Raw genomic sequence first — 22,273 nt, 5'->3', positions numbered from 1 at the left:
GAATAGGATGAAAACATTCACATGTACAGCCTGTTAGTATACAGAACGTCTACTGTGGTGTAACAGACCTGAGGAGTAATCAATGACAAATTGATCCACTTCTTAAGAGTTTCTGCAGTGTTCGACAGAAGTGATCAGACATTAGAGATGACGAGATAAATACTGATATAATCATTTGCTTGAATATATATGGACTCAATTCATTTGGAATAACTTATTTTAAATTTAAATGTGTTCTCAAATAAATTAACAGTTATAAATGTGTCCTGCTATAACCTGGTATATTATGGGCTGCAATGTTAATATGAACATAGCAATATTTGCGGGGTTTATTTCATTTTATCAAGTTTATTTGACAGTTGTGCAGTGATTGTGTGATAGAAATTACTGCTGGTGTTTTTCTGACTGAATTAATATTCAAATTTGTATTGAGTATTGTTGTAATCTATGTGTTTGTGTGTATTCCTGTATGGAACATGTGAGTTTGGGAATAGGACTGTTATTGTTTATTCTCTGTACACCACTGCAGGTAGGGCACGTGCCAGGGAGAACTGAAGGTGAGCATGTAAGGTGTTTGCATTTGTTTGTTTTTCCATCACTGTAATAAACAAAAAAATAGCTTCAAACGTTATAGCTTCACCCTCAGAAAGACGTGTTGAGATTATTAGAGGTAGAGGATGGAGGTTGAGATATCCGTGTTCAGTTACTGTGACCCGCTTTGACCTTTTAAGGTATACCTTTACCTTCAGCCTGCTGGCTGGACAAATGCTAACGGAAGGAAGAGCACTATATGCTACACAAACATAACACCCTGAGACATACACTCCAGGAGTAAGAGAAATACGTTTCAACATATTCAAAACTTACAGTTGCATGAAGCATTCGTACAGTTCGTAGTTACTGTTGGTTTATCTTACACTTCCTCAAAGAGCCTACAATTGTCTCCTGTGCCCTGGATCTCGCGATCACAAGTCTTTGTAATCGTATCACTCCGCGCGGAGCACTTCATCAGTTTGACTCTAAAACTGTCATTATATCGATTAATACAGTCAACGAATCGGAAAAATGTGTAACCACATCCATTCCACTACCTCTAACTATGTACATGACATTGTAGGGGTAGTAATAAACCGTCTTAGCACAGGTTCCCTGGAGTTTACCTTATGCAAAATACGTGCATGGTAGACATTTTGGCTCTTCACGACCCATGTGAACACAGCCTTGCCGTCACATGCCCGGAGCCACAATGATGCCAGTTGCAATACTACGTCTCCAGCGTGCACTGGTCGCCCTCTACGTGCTCATGTCGGCGGAAGGCTTTCTAGCGGTAGCGCTGTGCTCCAACAATAAGACTTCCGGCTCGGGCGGCAAGCCTTCAGAATAAAAACATAGTGTTCAATTTTAAAAAATGTTGCAAAGGGCATTAAAGCAATTTTATATTTTCGCCATACACACGAAATAATTTACACATAATCCATTTGGCTCTGAAAAATGAATAAACATGTTATAATATATAAAGGTGAAACAATAAGTCGACTTAATCGAGAAAATTAATTAGCTATTTAAATAATTGATTAATCATTTATTTTTCAAGTGCCAACATTCTTTGAACTACTCAGAGTTGCTGCTTCCCTCTATTTTATATCATTGCAAACTTACTGTGCGAGGGATTTGGACATTTGATCGGCCAAACCAGTCATTTCAAGTCATCACTTCGGATTCTCAAAACAATGCAGTGGGTAGTTTCCCTATTTCTGACATTTTATAAACCAAACAAGTAATGAGATAATAATAGTCAGATTAATTAATGATGACAACAATGGTTACTTGCAGCCCAGTAACATGTTATTCTTAGTGGAGATTGCACATAATAGTCATTCAGGACAGCATTTTAAAGTAGCCTAAGGAGACTGAATCACTAAAATGAACATTTTTTTGTTATAGTACAGTTGCAGAGGAATTGTACAGTGTGACTGATTTTGAGGGCCTGCCATTTATTTCAACTATAGTAATTTAATTCATAGTTTGAGAATGAAGTATAAAATATAGCCAAGCAGGATCGTTTCAAATATAATTTGTGAGGTTTTGTGTAAACTTAAAGGGGAATTATGCCCATTTTCAAAGTTCATACATGTTATTCCTGTGGTCTAAGACAGTTCAAAAAATTTGAGTAAACACAAACAACTCTCCCCAAAACCAAAAACTAGAATCCTAAAACTCAAATTTTGTGATGTCATTGGGTATAAAGTCTGGAGCTGCTCCACAGATAATGGATGGCAATAGATGTTTTAGATGACACTGAGTGCAGCCAGGGGAATGTTCTGAGTATATGGGTACATTTTCTGTTTTAGAATAGAGAATTCTACAATAGAATAAAGCTCATTTGGGTGTAAAAAAGAAAACAAACATTCTGTGGGTCCACAAAATCAGTCTCCCATTCATTGTCTATAGAGCAGCTCCAGACTTTATACTTGATGACATCACACGTTTGAGACTTGTCTGGTTTCTAGCTTTGAGAGAGGGTAGCTCATGTTCACAAATATTGACTGAACTTTCCTAGGCCATGGAAAAAACAAACTTGATTTATTAATTTGGATGATATTCCCCCTTTAATGTTAAATCAGTTTGTGTCAATGGCGATGGTGCTTTTGTTGTGAAGAGTTGAGTTCGGAAGTGTTGTCGTTGTTGCTGCTGGCAGAACACAGGCCGCAGTGATTTGGTAGCCGCTGCAGTAGGAGGAAGGACCGCGGTTCTACCCCTTCTATCTTTCAGTTTCGTCTCGAAATTTTATCGGTGGTGCTTTCTGTTAGCGATCAGTAAATTGAGTGTACAGTAACGGTGTTCTATGATAACTAACTCGTAGTATTATCAACGGACAGTGATACCAATCGCCATTTTAATCGCACGTTTTCCCTGACAGAAGCGCTAGCACAACAATGGCTCTGAAAAGAATTCACAAGGTAAGGAAGTGAACGACGAGGCCCGGGATTTCGCAGTTTCGTTGGGGATTTAATCCCAAGGTTGTCCATCTGACGCCGGTCTGTCGGGTTTATTAAACTGAGAATACTACAAAAATATTGCCTAAATAACTCAGGCTTGGTTTCAACTGCCAGCTAACGGTCCCTGAATAGCGAGTGACGACAGTGAGAGCAGCAATGCGCCGCCTGCCTGTGTTCACCAGTGCTACTACAAATGGGCCAACTGAACCGTTAGCTACAAGTTACCGTTATGAATGTTGTTCTTGGTTATGTCACATATGTTCCCCATCGATATAATTAATACTGGACATGACAGAATGTTTTAGCTAGCTATGCCGCTAACTATTTAACGGAATGGTATTGGCATAGTGTTAGCTGGTTCTGGCTAACATTATCTATCCCGGTGGTATGCTAACTCGGCTAAGCTAAAGGGTTCCTCTGATCAAGCTAGCTTACTACAGTAACGGCACATCTTTACAGTAAAATAACGGTAACCTAAGTTACTATTTGTAGGTGTTTTATGCTGTCGAGTATCTCCTTAATAGTTCCCCCATGCGTTAGTCAAGTTAGCTAATATTTTTTGTTACAGTTAACGTTACCTAAGCTCGCTCGCTCCTTGATTTGACAGATAAGTTATCCGGCTAGCGGTGACGCTAGCGTTAGCCTAATTTAATAGCACTCTCGCGCTTATTTTGACCACTGGTTAATCATTTCTTTCTCCTCTGTGATGTTAAATGTATGAATTTTCGATGTTTTTAATGTTTGCCTGTAACGTTATGTATAACTGTAGCAGCCCAGGAATAAGGATGGATGTAACCTAACTGAAGCTATCGTATTTCTAATTCCTGTTTTTTCGTTAACGTTATACAGTCTCCGCAATGCATAACCTCAAGGCATTTCAAGCTGTCACGGAAAAATATGCGCGTTATTGTTTGTATTCTGCATTGTAATTGTTAATACTCGACAAACGAGTAACGTATAGGGAAACGCTAGTGACACAGTTAGCTCTGTGTCGCTGTGGTAAAAACAGGCCCCACGCGTTGTTCGCCTTTGATGCCATGTTGGTGACGGCAGGCGAGCAGCAGATCATTACTATACAGTTTGTTTGCTTGAGTTAGCTGGATCTTGTGTTTTGTCTTGTTGTTAATGACTCCAGTAGTAACTTTAGCCCGTCACAATGTGGCTGACCAGCTAGCATTATGTTTCTATGCCTTGACATCGATTGCTGTTGTCGAACCAGAGCTCCAACCATTGACGCTAAGCTAACGTTTGCACCATAACGTTACACAGGGTTACACACAACGAGCTTACACACCGTGTACCGGATTGTCTTCGGGAAAGTAAAACCTCTGTTGTGTTATCGTCGTGATCTCAGTTTGGCTGTCACATGTACTACCCGCTCTACCTGGAGAAATGCTATTATGTAATAGCGGTCACTTCAGTAATCAAAGCTCACGGTGCTACTGTAGTGTTGTTATGTTAGTGAGGTTAGGTAGTGCTTTTAGTGTTGCTACCGTTGCAGTGAGACTTTGTAGTAATTGCAGAGGCCTTAATATCTGTTTACAAACAATGATCTAGGCAACTACACAGAGGGCTCATGCTGGGCCTGTTAAGTGGTATTTAAAAAAAACATCAGATTATTACTAGCAGATAATTAAAATATCTGTTGCCAGGATTTTCATTTTTGGTTATGTTTTTGTGTTGGCCTCCCCATATCTGTTATGCAGGTAATTGTTTGTGGAAATACTGCACCACATTGTGTAGGACCTGATCAACTGACTTGTCATTTGTTTGTCTCAGGAGTTGAACGACTTGGCACGGGATCCGCCAGCCCAGTGTTCTGCAGGACCAGTAGGAGATGACAGTAAGTTCATCATCTGAACCAGGCATGTCCAAAGGCCAGCCCTGGGGTCAATCGTGACCCGTGGACAGATTTTTAACAGCTGACAACTTTTCTGTAAAAAACATACCACATGTGGTCTGCCACACAGTATTGGTTAATCAGGCGAGGTCACTTTGCATTTTTCCATTCACCTCACAATGCCAGGACTATCATACCGTTTGCAGGCATGCGCCAAGTAGCATGTGCAGTGTGTTTTCATAAACAGACTAAACAAGCAAACAAACAGGTACTTAACAGCACACCAATCATGTAGCACATATGCCCACAGCAAAGAAGTGTAAAGTTGACAGCAAGGGCCACCGCTTTCAGGAGCAGTGGAAAGTTGAATACCTTTTCACTTAAAGATGAAACAGTTGCATTTTTCCCATTTTTTTCAAAATTAATTTTTTAATAACCCATATGGGTTATTAAAAATCTAAAATTACATTGTCCTGGTAGATGTGTATGTTTGGGCTTAAAAAAGCAGTACTCTTGAAACAAATTTCAGGTTTACCCCTCCCTTATTTATGCCAGATCATTTAAAATACAGCTCAGCCAGCATACATAAATATTAATTGGTTAAAATACTCACAAATGACACAGAAAGAAAAATCTTACAGTCTAATTCATTACAGAATATGTAGGATAAATCTTTCACCATCCAAGATAGCGCTGAATTAACCCTTTGGGTTAAATTGTTTGATTAATGTGTTTAGTTTAGATGTGAAAAATTGTCTGCAATATTCTGATTACCACAGACTGCAGCTTAAATACATAACGTGTCCATGCTGAAGTCTTGAAACTTTGAAAAGAAATTGCAAACATCAGTGAAGGTGCTGACTTGATGTGTGGAGTCCAGTGCATTTAACTAAATTAAGGAAGTAGCTCTGTTTTTTGAGCAAGCAGATCCAGGAAATACCTGGACTACCTTATGTGAAAATACTGGGTTATTATAAAAGCATAGTATTCTAAACCCTTTTGCTACATGTCTGTTTCACTTTTGCTTTCAGGGCACATATAAGGGGAATTCTCATGTGGCTAGTGTGTAATTGTTTTCCAACATGGGAGTAGATGCAGACTGTGATTTTTATTCATTAATCACGTAAGACAGTTTTATCCGGTAAAGACTGACCCAAAAGTAAAGTTCAGAAAGCATTCATGAACTGAATTTTTCTGTTAACTAAAGTACATGTGATTAATTGTATTTCATAAATACTGTAGATATTTCCTTGGAAATATTTAATCTCAAATGTTGTCAGTACAAGTCTAACTAGCGTTAGCATTAGGAATAGTTTCAGTATTTGTGAGGACGACCCCCCAAAAAGTCAATTTCCAGATATGTCAAAGGAAACTGGCATATCACAAATTTACAACGAGCTTGGCATATCACCTGAGGACTGTAAGTAACAGCGTAGCCATCTTGCAAAGAAAAAAAAAATTCTGGCTTCCTGTTAATGCGACCTGCATGCTATTAAAGTGGCTAATTGTATTTTAGGTGGATAAATGGAATACTGCCATTGGAGAAAAGCCTGACTTATGTTCTCGTCTCTCACTTACCCCCCCACCATCAATCAAAGCTTTGATTAATAGCGGATTTTTTTCACTGAAGCGTCAATGTCCAAAAACTGGTGTTCAGAACAGCCCTGGTATCACACGTATTGCATCTTAATGCTTTTTTATATTATCCCACCAGGACTGCAGTTAATGACAGGTTAGCTTTTAAATTTGTCACTGTATGTTGACAGAGGACCCTGAAAGTATTATTAGTTTTAAGAAAAAAACAATATTTACAATTTACTGTATTTTAGAAGACTTCTGGCTGTACACAGTGTGTCTTTGTGATTATCTCTTGCAACCAGCACTTCAAAGCTCTCCCTTTTAAAATCCCAGCCAGCCACCTGTGTCTCCACTCTGATATTCTTGTTCTACAGGCCATGATGGTGCGACTTAAGTTTAAGTGTGTCTTACATGGTAGAAACCACAAGAACAAGTCTCATTGGATGATAAATTCAGGCATCCTAAACCTTTCTTTGTTTCCAGGCAGCGTTTTAGAATATACGTTGACCTTTATATTGTTTTAAAATGATCAAGCAACAATCGATTTGGGATGGGTTTTTTCTGATAGTATAATAAGCCTGCTATGGTAGTCTGATAGTTTTGGTTAGGTTTGTTTAATGTATTTGTGTGTATGGGGATGGGCACAATATAATGAACGTTCCAAATTCTGGTTTTGACTGCATAAACTTGAAAAGCTGATCTATGTTTTATTTTTCCCCCAACCATACCTACTTGGCTATCTTATATTTATTATATATAAGGAGAATAAAATATGACACGTTATATGTAATAGGACCTAAAAAGGCTTTAGGCCAAAGAATAAACATGCTGCAAGTCTTGTGAATTTTACTTATTCAGCACAATGCACAGACAAAGACAGCTTTTAACTAGCTTATATAGTTTCATCTTCATGTTGAAGGAGATGTGCAGTTTTCATTGGTGGGTATTTTTATGACTATTGTTCTGCTCTGGTGATCTACTTTCAATGAGCTGATGTTTATACTGGCAGGTGCATTATTCCTCCCTGGTGTTTTTTGTACCACTCACTGTAAGTAACCCAAACATGAACCCTCGTGTTGACTGAGAGCCAAATCTATTCTGACTGAAGGTAGCTTGCCGCTATTAACATAGTAGCGACAAAGGTAACAGAGATATGTTGCTACTCACCCAATGTAGGCACGAGGATTACATGTTTTCAGAATCCAAACTGTGCTCTTCATCATCACCACAGTCACGTTCTGTTTGGCTCAATCTGTTATTCTTGTAGATATTTGATTGTCAATTCTTTGTTGTTCTTTTTCAAAAGCAACATAGCATTAAACTTTAAATGCTGTGACGTGAGGGTCTTTTACTGTGTTCATTGTTAAGTAGTCACTTCCTTGTCTGTGGTGGTGATGCATTTTGAAATTTGGTTTATACATGAAGAAATAGTCCTGTGAATCTAACACAGTTTTGCAAAGTGAAAGCTGTGGTACAGTTGATTTGCCATATTTAAGTTATAAACTCCATTTTACCTCGTGTAAGGGTTCACATTATCCTGGTTTACTGATACAGTGGTGAGAGATCTTTCCTTCATGTATAAAAAACATAGTCTTCGAGACAATTAGTGTTAACATTAAACAAGTAACATGTAGCTTGTGTCCCAGTGACATCCAGTAACTTGTTTTCAATGTCATTACCAACAAATCTTTAACCATATGAGTGCTTTAAGCGTCCTAGCTTTAAATCAGTTTTATAAACTGATAAACAGGCATATTTGAACAGCTTTTTGTGCCATTTAAATGTGAAAGCTGCATGTATTCTGCAGAGTGTGTGTCCAGGGATTAAATCACACCAATGTACAGGCATTGATAAGACTAACTGCTTGCGTCCGAGATTTAAAACAAATCTAAGAAATCTGACAATTTAAAACTCATCCAAAATGGAGATCAGCTCCAAATTACCCTCTTTACTCCCAATTCATTTGTTATTTTTAAGATGTTAGACTCAGCATATTTGTACATCTTTAGCATGTGTGTGGCATGATCAGAACAGACAAAACAGCAGCAACATTGTGCTGTACATGTCACTTCCTGCCATCCAACATCAAATAAACCGCTCCACTATAAACTACAAGAAAGTGTTTCTCGTAACATAATTGCTGTGGTTTATTTTCTTTTTTTTTTTCAATGTGACATTTGTCCTCAGACCTCAACAGGAAGCTTGAATTAGACAGGTTTAAATGCTGCCAATTCAAATTCTGATGGTTTGTTTTTTGTTGTCACAATGTGTGTTGTCCAAGCTTTTTAGAATTATACCTCGTGTCAGGATAGCAGTTTCCGCTCAAACAGTAATTCTGATATTATTCATTTAAGAAGCAATGTGAGTCTGCTACCATTATATGGCTGTTGAGCATTTACTACTGTGGAAACCCCTCATAGGCCCCTTATCACACCTATCCAGGTCAAACTGATCACTATAAGCGCATGATTTTTGTAACAGATTATTGTATTTTTTTCTTGTGCAGAAAATTGATATTTGTATATTTAATTAATACATGAATATAAAGTAATGAAATGGACAGCTTTTCTATTTACTGAATTTTATTGACTGTTTAAAAGTACAGGACAGCTTTGTCATTACATGGGTTCTACGTGAGCAGACGTTATCGACCCACCTGACGAAGGCAAATTCAACCACAGGGGCTTTCCTGATGTGCATTTGTTTTCCGTCTCCATCACTAGCAGCCATAAGCTTCGAGGAGACTACGCTTTTTTTATTGAGAGAAAATAACTTTGTTTTTCTCGTCATGATTTAAATGTGTATGCCGCATCTGCCTCAGGCAGACGGGTTACCGCGAGGCAAGATATTGTGTTAAAGTATAAGATTAAAGAAGTTTTAAATAGTTTTCCCACATGTTGTCATGTATGAAAAACCCAAAGTGAAAACTGTAAGTGTACTATTTGATTATTAAAAGCAAATTATTTCAACAGCATTTGTATAGGAATCATTCTGTCCCCAGCCTTCCCATACACACAAGTGGTTGATTGCTTTGACCATGACCACTATAAACAGGTTCCCTTTTATTTAAAAAATGCCGCCTCCAAGAATATCTGTCCTGGGTTGCACTTCATGTAAGAGCCTGTTACTCAACTGTACAAATAAACAGGCACACTTCGTGTGGCATTATTTATTCTAACACTTTTGGGCCATGCGTTGTGTTCTCAGTGTTTCATAACCAATGTCTCTGTTTTTTTGCAGTGTTTCACTGGCAAGCCACAATAATGGGACCTGTAAGTATTCACTTATTATGTTGTACTGATTAAGTCACGACTTCTGCTTAAGTTTTTGCTGGGAAATAACAGTTACATATGTGGTGACACAATGTTGTTGTTTTACTCTAAAACCCTGCAATCTTGACTTTGAATTTATGTGTTCTTCAAACAACTTAAACACAATATCTGATAGGGCTAAGTAAACCGAATCTACAACTTAATACATTTGTTAAAAAGAAGATCAACTTTTAGTCATACGACAGCAGCCCCAGCTTTTAATTTTCATATCCCATCTGTGGGCATTTATTTGTCATCCTTGCACTTCAGTCAGTAATGAGATGACTGGGCTTCTCTCCTTGCATTAGAATGACAGTCCTTACCAGAGCGGGGTTTTCTTCTTGACCATACACTTCCCCACAGACTACCCCTTCAAACCGCCAAAGGTAAGCAAACACATAGACGCATACAAAGAAACAGAATACATAAACATAGTAATAGCGAGGCACTCTATGTGCCTCGCTGTTACTGCCTGCTAAAACATGCCAAAGTTTTACATCATTCAGTTTCCTGTTATTCCTCTCACCTGCCCCTCTTTCTCACCCCCCCCCCCCCCCCCCCCACTTCTTTTCTCTCTGTCTGTTTTCAGGTTGCATTTACCACAAGAATCTACCACCCAAATATCAACAGCAACGGCAGCATTTGTCTTGACATTCTGCGATCACAGTGGTCTCCGGCTCTCACCATCTCCAAAGGTAGACTTGTTTCTTACCGGCCTTCAAACTTTTAACTGCACATATGGTTCCAGATAGACGGCAGATGCTACTGCCTTTATAAACAGTGTGGCGAGAATGAAAAAACCGGGGAAACATGTTGGTTTCCTTTTTAGATGGAAATGCTTCCCACAAACAATACATTGCAACATTTCTCACACAGAGGTCCTTGTATTAAACTGGAGTACTCTCTCTGTAAATGTCAGCTTTAGCCCTTTTCATTCAGTGCTTATTACTGGACATGCTGTTTACAGTGGTGTCCCTCATGCACAAGGGTTTTTCTTTTTAAACCCCAATTCCACATATTATCAACAGTGCTAGAGCTGTGATGAGTAGTCTGCGTGACTTACATCCAAGGCTCATCTGAAGGAAAGTGACATGAACTCTGAAAATGCCTGTTTTTATTTGTGAATACTGATTGGTAAACTGGTCCATTCCAGTCCTCCTGTCCATCTGCTCTCTGCTGTGTGACCCAAACCCGGATGACCCCTTAGTACCTGAGATCGCCCGCATCTACAAGACGGACAGGGAAAAGTAAGTTATCAACTTCACATTGTTTTTTGCATCATTTGGGTGTATTCAGATTTGTTTCCATGGCTCCTGCCAACATGATGCTTTGGAAAAAAGAAAGCTAGTTTTTCCTTGTATGCCTCCATGGTGAACGGAGAGTCAAAAAAAAGCAAACATTTTCATGAATTGAAATAAACGGGGGCCGCGTTTAACCACAGCAGAACTATATCAAAACATCCGTTTTCAAACTCTCACACAACTCCTACAGTATAGTACAAGTAACGTTTATCCAGTTGTATGCTCAGTAAATCCCAAACACCTGCATTTTTGCTACAATATTACATTCAAAACATGTTAGTACAAACAGTCAGTTTGTATGCTGCTCCTAGGCGCTCCTAAGTGTTTTATATGGTAACGTTTTAGCAAAAATGCATGTGTTTGGAAAGTACTGCGCATACAACTGGATAAATAAAACTTGTATTATACTGCTGAGGGTAAGTGTTTGTAAAAGGGTGTTTTGATAAAGTATTGCTTCTGGTAAATGTGGTCCCCAGTGACTTAAATTCATAAAGAATGTTTCCTTGTTTTTGGATTCTCCATTCACCGTGGAGGCATGCAAAAACAACAAAGTTTTCTTAACGAATTCAATGTAACAAGCAGTGAGTAATTGATATACAAATGGTCACTTTGGGGGTATTCTTTTAAGTGTCAGACGGGCCTCGGGGGAGCTATGCTATGGCCTGTTCTGATTACAGTCAGCGTCACAAACTGGCTACTGATGGACAGACTCCATCATATTTGATTTTCAAAACATTGTTATTGGCACTGAGTGTGCAGCAATCATAGGGGAGGTAACAAAAATTTTGATTTTGATTTCAGAATAATTTAACAAAATTCACACCAATTAGCCAAACTTCTGTGATGTTGACTTCTACATTGTTTGAAAGCCAACATACACAAGGATAGCTGGTTTTAATCATGTGCCATCGCAGGTTAAATTATGGAAACTGGCTTTAGAAACATACAGGATGTTCTAATGTAACACAGACACTGTAAGTATTAGGCCTGCTTTTAGCGCTGAATCGGTCACCTGAATTAAGGTAAATTTCTGGCAGATCAGTTTTCATCTTTCATGCAGACTGAGGGGGCGCTTTGTGCCTAGTTAATCGCTTGAATGATCAATGATCCGGCTCTCAGATGGATTTCTGGCAGGTCCGAAAATTTTGGTCTTGGTCTCAGTTTGAGCGTTACCATGGTCTGATTTCCTGCATGGCTACTGTTAAGGCCAAAACACACCGGCGGCGTCATATGACGGCGTTGTCATTGACGCGAGTCAAGTGTCACCCCCAACACACACAAAAAGCATCGCACTGCAGGGCGTCAACCGGATTTCTATTGCACACTCCAGTCCGCTAGGCTGGGAAGTACAAAATAGCACTTTTTCAAGGGCGGTGACACTGGAAAAATGGGACAATAGCGTAAAGTGCCACAGCGCGTCGAGCCGCCGCCGGTGTGGGTTTGTAAATAGAAAATAATGGGGGCGGCTGTTTTGACACACGTCGTACAGCGCCGGTGTGTTTTGGCCTTTACAAGATTTGTTATTAAATGTGTTGAGCTTGTTCTAATATACTGGAGTAATATTTTACCTGTTGTGGCTAAAACTGTAGTCGCGAGACTGCTGTGATATAAAACTGAACTTCACTGGAGATATTATAGTTGCATTATCTACATCTTCCAGTCATCTATGGTGCCGTATTTTCTTTGTGTTCTTCCATTAACAGTAGAATTGCACAAAGTATTGCTGCCTTTTTCTCTTTTTACAACATTGGGGATGCAGCGGTCTTGTTTGAATAAACCTTACTAGGCTGTCTGTGCAGAACAAAGATGCAAATACCTTTGACACTGGTGCTGTATGACCAGAGATCACAAAGAAAAAGGGCTGTGGAATTCGCTTTTGCTCAAGAGGTAGAAACCCTACAACTACCAGAATGCACTGTGCTGCACTAGACCAATAAATGCTTCTGCTGTTGGGTGATGTAATGCAAGTTGAGCGGTTCTTGGTTTTGGCTTGTCAGAAACCTATTTGGTGGCCAACTGGTAACAAACGATCTTGAATTGCATGTGACAGTTACCTAAAATGCTAAAATCAAAATGTGTCATTTGGCGGTTTTTTGTTGCAAATGAGCAGGGAGATCTGGGCCCTGGCAAGGTGGGGGGGAAGTTTACCACACACCATTTACACATAGTACCCACACTGATATGTGATACAAAGCTGGTTGAAAATTGGCAAAGTGTCCCTTTATCTGTGAGAACCCACATCATGGCTGGTCAATTGATCCATACAATTTGAGCATGAAATTTTAGATTGCTGCCGCTGCACAGTTGCTACAGTTCAGTTTGCACTTCAGTGTGATTTATTTGTTGGTGAAAGATATGATAGCAAGATGCAGCTGTTTAAAATGGTAATATACAAAAATGTGATTCATTGATAAAATAATCCTCTACTGAGCTCTTAGATTTGATATGTGTCTGTGGTTCATGCATTTTCTTATCCAAAGATTTATTTTTTTTATCAATACTCGATTATATTATATTATATTATATATTTTTTTCTCTCTTCCTTACACACGATTATATAAGATACATTACTCACAGCCTCCGCCCAGTTACAGTTAGGAGTAGGGGGCAAAAAAACAATACATTTGTGTGGCAGTATTGTTTTGATCCTCAGTCACCAAGTGTCTGTCTGATTATCTAATTAATATTGCACATACGAATTAAACTTTTGGTAGCCTACCAGAATAATAAAATCAATTTTGAATCAGTTAGATACATTTCTGCTGCAATAAAAGTGATTGACTTGAGATTTTTATTTTGTTACATAAAACAAATGTTGACCCTTTTTTTCCTCTGGGAATGTAATTTACAGTTGAAAAGGTAATAGATCGCACTATATTGCATAATGTGACATAGTAAAATGTTTAAAATCACAATAATATTGCATTGTGACTTGCATAATGTACAGTGTTGCATGCACTTGTCCAGCAGATGAAAATATCAGCAGCCAAAATATCTGGTGGGAAATATGCCGAATAAATTAATAAATTCATTTATAGCATATTAAATACCCTGGTATTGTGTGACTATTAATTACCAGTTGATCTTTTTATCCAATGAAGCCGTACAGAGTGCGTCCCTGCGTATTTAGAGTATACATCACATTCACAAAGGTCACAGTCTTCCTCCTACGCCCAGGCCACACTGTCTGCGGGAGCAGCATTGCTCAGATGCAGCATGGCTGCTACTCAGCTGCAGAGCGTCTAGAGAACAGGAGTCTAACCTACTTTTTCCACATGACGTCTGGGTTTCAGCAAAAATAGAAAGTGAACATTTTTTTGATAATCAATTTGACATCATAACACTTTTCAGTACAGTGTCTTTATTTGTTACAGGCATGAGAAAATATAAATATTTATTTTTAACTCATGTCGTGTTTCCACTACAAAATAAAAGCACTTTGACAATGTTTCTGTGGACAACTCCCTTCATTTGTTCACAAAAAAAGCTTTTTATTGTGAAATATGTGCAGGACCATGTTGTCAAAAGACCGACTTTTAATTATGGAAATACAGTAGTTGAACTAGCAGGCAGCGCTGCAGCAGTACCACTGCAGCAACACTGCCAATACTCTGTGTACAGTGTTGGAGCAAAAGAAAGGCAGTAATTTGACTGACATTTTATTTTTTTGCCTCTTTGTACTATTTGGCAACCTCTGGTACGACATATCACACACACCAACAAGCTTAATAAACATAATCAATACAGTGAGAATGGCTATCATTTTGGTTGTGCCATATCTGTGCTTAAACTGTTCTTCCTGTTGCTAATTGGCCAGCAGCACTGACTCCTGGCAGTTTGCTGCAGTGGGAAGAGGAAATAACAACAAACCTGCTGAAAAAATCGGTGCAAGATGGCAGAGCTGTATGTGCCCTTGTAGATTGCCAGCCAGCTGGCATCTCTGCTGCTGCTGCTGCTGCTGCTGCTGCAAGTATAGCAGCAAAACTTATGATGTACACATGGAAATTATTGGAGGTGACAGTGTCGCAATGTCCCTTCAGATTTTTTTTGGTAATAAAATGTGACAAAACCCTAATATGTTGGTCTTTACAAGGCTAAACAGCTAACAACTGTCTTCTCTTTCTCTGTCTCTCTCTGCTTGTTCACAGGTACAACAAAATAGCTCGGGAATGGACACAAAAGTATGCAATGTAGTGTTGGGGTAGAATCATGGCCAACCACCTCTACGAAATAAGGTTAGGGGAGCTTCAGATGTAAAGAGAAAACAAACAAAAAACCATTCAAACAAATGAAAAGTTTAAAACAAGATCTTGTTGGTTTCCATTGGAGTGCTTTCTTTGAGCCACGCCTCCCCTTCACCAGAGTACCTGTAAAACTCCCTCTGCCCCACCTCCTCCCTCCCTCTCTTTCTCTCTTCTTTCTCTCCCTCTGTTTGGCTCTGTCTCCCTTCCCCACCCTCCTCCTCCCCTCCTGCCTCTCAGCTCACCTGCCCACCCTCCAATGTACATATTGTCAACTTGCAATGGTAATACCCATCTCCCCCTACTCCTTTTTCACCTCCTCCTCCCTCCCTCGTGACCTCTGGCCCCGTCTCCTGACTTCTGTATTCCGTTACATTTTGTCACCATGCAGGTTGGACTGTTGCGGCCCCCTCTCCAACTCCTCCTTTTTCCTACACACACACCTGCATCCTCACCCACCCTCCCCCAGACGTTAATCACTAAAAGCATTCCTTTGAGCATCTGTAAAACTTTGAGGGGACCTTTTTTTCCTTTATTTCCCTATTTTTTTTTAGGGGAGTGGGGGGCAATAAGATGGAGGGATTTTTACGCTCTGCATCCTTTCTTGTTTTGTTTTCCTTATAATTCCCATCTGTAGAGGGTACAATTCAAGAAAGCAGTTTGTTTTCGCACGCGAGTCGAAGGGCACTCTGTATTTTATACAATGAATACTTAAAAGAAATCATTGCAGGCTATGTGAAATGGAAAAAAATGCACATGGCCTATTTGGTCTTCTGTTGGATTCTATGAAAGGACTTGAATTTATCCCCACACCTCCTGCTCCTAACTCCCCTCCTCCCACCCCACCCAAGTTGACCCCTTTGTACACACACATAGACACATGCACGCACAATTGTAACCCCATGTCACCCCTACCACTACCACCAACTTTTCTTTATTCACAAAGTGGAGGTTCTGGACCAGGTATTTAAGCAATTTATTTTTCTTAGTTTAACCTGTGTTTTTATCCCCTCCCCCTCCCCCTCCCATAACTCTTTAGGTTGCATTTTTTTCCTTTTTCTTTTTTTGTTTTCTTTTTTTGTTTTTTGCTATTGTTAAATTAGAGGCTAACATCTTAAATGGCTATGGGACTGGCTTGGGCTCTGGGTGCGAGGAGAACCCACTCTTCTTGCACAAAACCTCTGTATATTGAATTACCTGAGAGGCTCGTTGAGCTTTGTGTGTTGATTAAACTGTGTAATAAAAACCCATGATTCCTGTGTTGACTCATTCTCAGGCCCTTTTGATGACATGCAGAGGTCGGAAGGGGACATGAAGCCAGGTCACAGCTATGACCCGTTTTTACAGGAAATTCATAGGATGAATAATACCTGCCAATACCACATAGTATCACTGTTAGATGGTTCAATACTTAATAGATATTTGGAAATGTCTAGTTCTTTTGAATTGCTCTGAAGTAATGATTAGAAGTATGGGAGATGTAGTTCCATGTTTTCTGTTCTGTTTAAAGGAATTAAAGAGAAAAATAAAATTCATTATTTCATATAATACCAAGAGGTCACCTTTTGACATTGCACTTAAATTTCCAGTGATTTTTTTTTTCTTCCTTCAGATGTTTCAAAATGGTTTAAGTGTCCATGATGGTGGGTCATAATGTTTCCCTCTGCTGGTGCTTTTATGTCATTTGAGTGCATTAAATTTCAGTTTATTGGGATTCTGTGTTAATACATATAGTTGTTAAAAAATGGACACAGTTTTTAAGGGAAGTTTATCAAATTAAATCCACAAAGGACTGCTGTGGTTCGTCATCTCATTTACGTGGTTCAAGAAAAAGGGAAATGGGACTCGCCAAAGCTCGCAGCCATCAAGATGATTCTCCTCCAGTGGAAACCTATCATCATGCACCCACGTTCATTAATTAAGCTTGCGGATGCACTACCGGCAGAGCAAACTATTTGCTATAGGAGGCTGTGAAATTTGGCTAAAACTCCGTGAAAAGCCAGTATATGGACACTTAGATGAAAGTTAAAATGTCACTTTACATGGGCAGCCCCCTCACTCTAACATCTCTCCACTTTGTGCATGTATAGCTCATGTTTGTGCGTGTGTGTGTGTCTTTCGGACCTGTGTGTAATTGACAGCAAGATTGAAAAAATTTAATTTCCCCTCAGGCGAATTAATAAAGTATATAAATTAAATTAAAACTAACATATCAAATTACTGTTCTCACTGTTAAGAATGAATTTTACAATTAAAGTAAGTAAATAAGATTTAACACAAGTACGAGCTCTTCGAAAATGCTAACGTGTAACCCGTGATATTTAAAATATGCGGGTAAAGAACATTAATGGAACATGAATGAGATATATTGTAATTGTAGGAGTAGTGTTCCAAAACAGCATTAGAGCGAAGCCGGAAGTTCGTTGAGGTTTACTATCTTGCTCTGGCAGCGCATCACTCTCCCCTCCTCACACCTGATTGGCTGCAGCACAGTGACGTAGATGCCGAGGGCCGAGCTCGGCGCTTGTGGAGCAGACAGAGTTCAGATAAGACTCCCTGGTTGACCTTGCTGCTGAGCGCTATCCACAAATAACACACCGTCCACGGAAAACATGTCAACCCCAGGTTTTCCATCTTTGCCACAGATGCCAATGCCTCCGCTGCCCCAGGCACCCAGCTCGGGACTCACGATAACAAAAGGTAAAGTATTGAAGCTAGCTAATAGCATGTTAGCATTAAATGCGTGTTGTGTTTTCGTTTGTCACTCCATGTAAACTCAGCGTGTCTGTGACCTAACATTACCCGAGCCGTGTAAGAGCTAACAGTACGGTAGAAGATTTTTTGTATGCTACAGCGGGGCTTTATGGAGACTACTAGTGAGTTTAATACACATGTCTTTAAATAATTATCTAGTTTCTAAAAAAGAGTTACTCATCAGCTACTGTATCAACAGCCGCTCCTTAACGTTAGCTGGCTAACTGCCACTCAGCTAGCTAACTGGTCAGCCAGCCACATGTGTTTCCAACTTTAGACGGTCACTCAAATAGTTTGGACCATCAGCCGAGGCCATACTTGGAGGCGATCCCATCACCTACTGTAGGAGTATCGTAGTTATCATTGCCTCTAGCCTCTCTAGCAAAGCAGCTAATCACTGAACCTGCTGATCCAGACTGACAGCAGGCCCCCCTGGTCCTCTTGTCTGAGGACTCGACATCATGTGATGCTCAGTGGACCTGGATAATCCTCCTTGCAAAAACGGTCACAACGCAAAGGCACCGCGCATAATTTAGTTTTATCTGTATCCAATAGACAGGCCCTTCCTCTGATGATGCAACATGGCGAAGCTGTAGGGAGAGAGATTTAGTCTTGATCCAGGATGACAAGTCTGTCTCTAAACTTGACAAATCTGTGAGGCATCAAAAACCTTAAAATTCGTTTGTTTCTGTTCAACTGGTGAAAGCTGGAAATAGGATTTAGTTTCTGTTTCTATGCATAACCAAAGTGTGAACCAGTTTAGATCACAAATTGATGCAATGTACAGTAAGGCTATGTGAGGGAGGATATTTGATTTTAGTGGAACACATGTAGACAGGCTGAAATAGTGGAGCAAATACTGCAATTATGACTTACAGGCTTTGAAGAGCCTTGACCTACAGAAACATACAGAGACCATAGTTTACATAGGATTAGTGATTAAGTGCTTATATGGGCAGTTGGATACCATAAACCCTAAAGTCACTCAGACTGCTGTGTAACACAAGCCAGTAAATTAGACATGCAGTAAATGCTGTTTTTGTGTAGCCTGTTGTTGACCCTGTGTCAGAGAGGTCATCTCTGGTCACGATGGAGACTATGGTTGGTGGTAACACTGATTTAAATTGCAATAAATTTGGGAGGTGTTTCTCATTTTTTGTCCACTCACATTTTATAGCATACAAAGAAAAACTGGCTGTAACTTCTTCACCGAGCCGTAAACAGACAGGTGTATTTTGGCAATAAAGCAGCCTTCTGTAGGCACATCATGACTCACTCTCTGTCTCTCTCCAGAGCATTTTATAGTGGCAGTGCCGGTCGCAGTGGTTGCAGCTGTCGGAGGTTTCCTCGTCAGCCATTACCTGAACGGGCGGAGCTGTAAAAAGGGCCTGGTGAACACATCGGTCAGCAAAGATAGCCCCAAAGTGGTCCACAGCTTCGACATGGAGGACATCGGCACCAAGGCTGTGTACTGCCGCTGCTGGAAGTCAAAGAAGGTCAGGCCTCAGCAGCTGCTTCAGAGGGATTTATAATTACACTTAAGCTTTGAGTACCTGGTATTTGACATGCTAAGAGATCAAATCTACCCATCAAGGGTACAAAACTATTGTAACTACCTACCTCAGACTTTTCACACATGTTGCATTTCTGTTCACATCTCAGTTAGTGATGTCACAGCCAGGCTTTGACTGCTAAATCATCAGTATCAGCACTACTTTCAACTCAAAAGAGCTCCGCAAACCATATCAGAGGCTGTCAGTAGTGTTGGCTAAAGTGCTAAGCAGGAGTAAATTAAGCACTTGGTAACACTGATTTCTAGCTTTTGTAAGAAGAGAGTGGGCAGCTACCATTTTGTGTAGGTGTTATATTTAAAAATTATAGACCCAAGTGGTACTTGGAGTCCTCGAGATGTTGGAAAATCCTCTGCATGAACAAGATCTGCAATTTTTCTATTGAACATAGAATAAAGAACAAGGAAAATCAAAGTTTAAGGCATCACCAAAAGCTCCAGTATGTAGGATTTAGGGGCATCTATTGGCAGTAGGATTGCAACGATATGAGATATTCTAATACGATGACATTCTCGGTAAATACCCTGGTTTAAGGGTATATGCTATGACATGATTACTATTCTCTTTATCAGTTACAGTGACCTTTAAAGCATTGAAAACAGAAGGTTTTTTTTCATAAATGGAAACTTGAAACTATTTTTAATGAGAGTATGTGATAATAGTCTGAGTAGGAAAAGAGATGCACACATGCAGGTGAGAATCTCCGTCCAGTTGCATATGTTTTTCAATATCGTAGATAAGCAAATGTACACTGTATGATTTTCATACCATGGTATACTTGTAAACTGGTTTACTGCTGCTACCCTATAAATGGTATGTAATATTTATGTCGGTGCTTTCATTAGTTTATAATCACCTGACAATAAGAGTCGTGTTTTCGTTACCTTAGAATGAGCTGTTGATGAGTACGTACGGTGCAGGTCCTCTTCCAAAGACTCTGCCATGTTTTCCTACAGTAGCCCAGAACAGACAAACCAAACACTGGCTCTAGATAATGCCGTTAATGTTTTCACGTCAGTCAACATTGCTGTCCTACAAGCTTGGCACATGGTAGATGATTTAGTTCTACATCCTCAGCACTAGATGCCCCAAGTTTGCCGTGTTAAATAATTTGACTCTTTATAACCACTGGGGAATAGAAGACTAGAATACAGATAAGAACAGTCTTTGGTCAGGGTGATACAGTTAACATGTCTGCCCGAAAGCTGATTACAGTGATCTTGTTTCTCTGTCATAGCTTCAGGTGACTTTGGGGAGATTGACTTAGCATTGGCTAACAGTGTTCTCTCATATCATAAAGTGCAAAGGGCGTCAACTTGATAAGAGCGACTTGTTTTCCCACTAACACGGTGCGTTTGCTTACAGTTCCCTTTCTGCGATGGAGCCCACACCAAACACAACGAGGAAACCGGGGACAACGTTGGACCGCTCATCATCAAAAAGAAGGATGCTTAAGCCACTTAAACCTCACCCCAGTTTGTTGAATCATTTATCATCATCATCATCATCATAGCAGTGTCACACTGATGGTTACGGTATGATGCTGTCACAATTGAACAGTGGATATTCTTCATAGCCCAGAACAAAAACTCAAAGTGCTGAAAATGTTGTGAATTTTGATTTTATACTTTCACAGTTTTTTTTACATCAGCCGACATGACTTTGAAATCAGAGGTCATTCGTGGAGTGATAAGGAAGGGACTTTGACAATCAGCACCGTCAGACACGGAGGTACTGTGACTGCACGGCTGAATTTCAGCCTACTTAGTGTGTAGTTTAAATTCTCTCTGACCTGACTGAAGTGAAATATTTCACCACGCAGGTACCGTACCTTCACGTCTGGCGTCACCTGTGTCCCCTTCCTTCTCTGCTCTTTCGGGTGGGAGCAGGTGGAGACATAATGAACTTGCAGCTCTTTGCCTCAGTCAATCCAGTATTTCATTTAAATTCAGCAAAGGCCTTACAGTAAAATCTAGAGCCCACGCCCCACAGTCTGAACGCACACATATGAATGTTCCACGTTATGATTTTTGCACTAAGAGCTGCTTTGTTAAACAGAAGTTTAAGTTCTGTTTTTGTCTTTAATGAAATAATAATATCCAATCTTAAGAGGTGTTGAGACACTACCTGCTGTTTGTAACCAGTGACCATCTGCTTTCTGAGAAAACTTGTATGTAATCTGTAAAGTGTGCAGAACTCTGCTTATAAAGGATATATTTTGCTTTTTTCATTAGATTTATTTTCTACTGGCTGCGGTTTGTCTGACTTGATTCATTGTTCTGTATATTGTGAATAAAACTAAATGAGTGATCTGATTTGTCGGCTTTGTGGATTTATTTTCAGGAGGCATTTCTCGCTGCAGGGCCAGGGGCCAAACTCTGCATTTGTTTGTTTTTAACCACAGGATCAAATGCACTCTGCTGAACAACTCCACCTCTGTTAGCAGCCAGGCAGAGCGGTGTGTTTATGGATTAACAGTGGACAGGGATAATGAGTAAACAGCTCTGTGTGGTGACTGCAGTGGGACTTGTGTGTGTGTGTGTGTGTGTGAGGCCTTGGCTGGAGGTGAGGGGGGCTGCCGTGCTGCAGTGTCCACCAGCACCAGTGGCCATTTTAAGATGTGGCAGTATTTGTGGTGACCACTAGAAGACGCTGTGTTTACACGGATAGTCCAGGCC

The 22,273-nt window shown here is 39.9% G+C and overlaps 3 protein-coding genes across 3 annotated transcripts in view; 2 read left to right on the top strand and 1 right to left on the bottom strand.

The window, feature by feature from the left end:
• LOC117261048 (protein phosphatase 3 catalytic subunit alpha-like) overlaps positions 1 to 925 on the bottom strand; it is a 49,667-nt gene extending 48,742 nt beyond the window's left edge. The window contains exon 1 of the mRNA XM_078169200.1: positions 868 to 925. The gene's annotated coding sequence lies outside the window, so the exon portion shown is untranslated. The remainder of the gene's footprint in view (positions 1 to 867) is intronic.
• Positions 926 to 2,664: 1,739 nt separating this feature from the next.
• Positions 2,665 to 16,516, top strand: ube2d2 (ubiquitin-conjugating enzyme E2D 2 (UBC4/5 homolog, yeast)). The gene is made up of 7 exons (XM_033633310.2): positions 2,665 to 2,960; positions 4,779 to 4,842; positions 9,658 to 9,689; positions 10,037 to 10,114; positions 10,318 to 10,423; positions 10,882 to 10,975; positions 15,178 to 16,516. Exons 1-7 carry the CDS (start codon positions 2,937 to 2,939, stop codon positions 15,221 to 15,223), a joined length of 444 nt encoding a protein of 147 aa, XP_033489201.1. The 5' UTR covers positions 2,665 to 2,936; the 3' UTR covers positions 15,224 to 16,516.
• Positions 16,517 to 17,763: 1,247 nt separating this feature from the next.
• Positions 17,764 to 21,910, top strand: LOC117260577 (CDGSH iron-sulfur domain-containing protein 1). Its single transcript, XM_033632563.2, has 3 exons — positions 17,764 to 17,970; positions 19,318 to 19,520; positions 20,961 to 21,910. The coding sequence occupies exons 1-3, from the start codon at positions 17,883 to 17,885 to the stop codon at positions 21,048 to 21,050; spliced, it is 381 nt and encodes a 126-aa protein (XP_033488454.1). The 5' UTR covers positions 17,764 to 17,882; the 3' UTR covers positions 21,051 to 21,910.
• Positions 21,911 to 22,273: the final 363 nt, after the last annotated feature.

This window comes from Epinephelus lanceolatus, chromosome 7, assembly GCF_041903045.1.
Source record: "Epinephelus lanceolatus isolate andai-2023 chromosome 7, ASM4190304v1, whole genome shotgun sequence".
In the NCBI taxonomy this organism is placed as follows: domain Eukaryota; kingdom Metazoa; phylum Chordata; class Actinopteri; order Perciformes; family Serranidae; genus Epinephelus; species Epinephelus lanceolatus.
The sequence above is the reverse complement of the archived record's forward strand: the minus strand, read 5'-3'. Positions and strand labels throughout refer to the sequence as shown.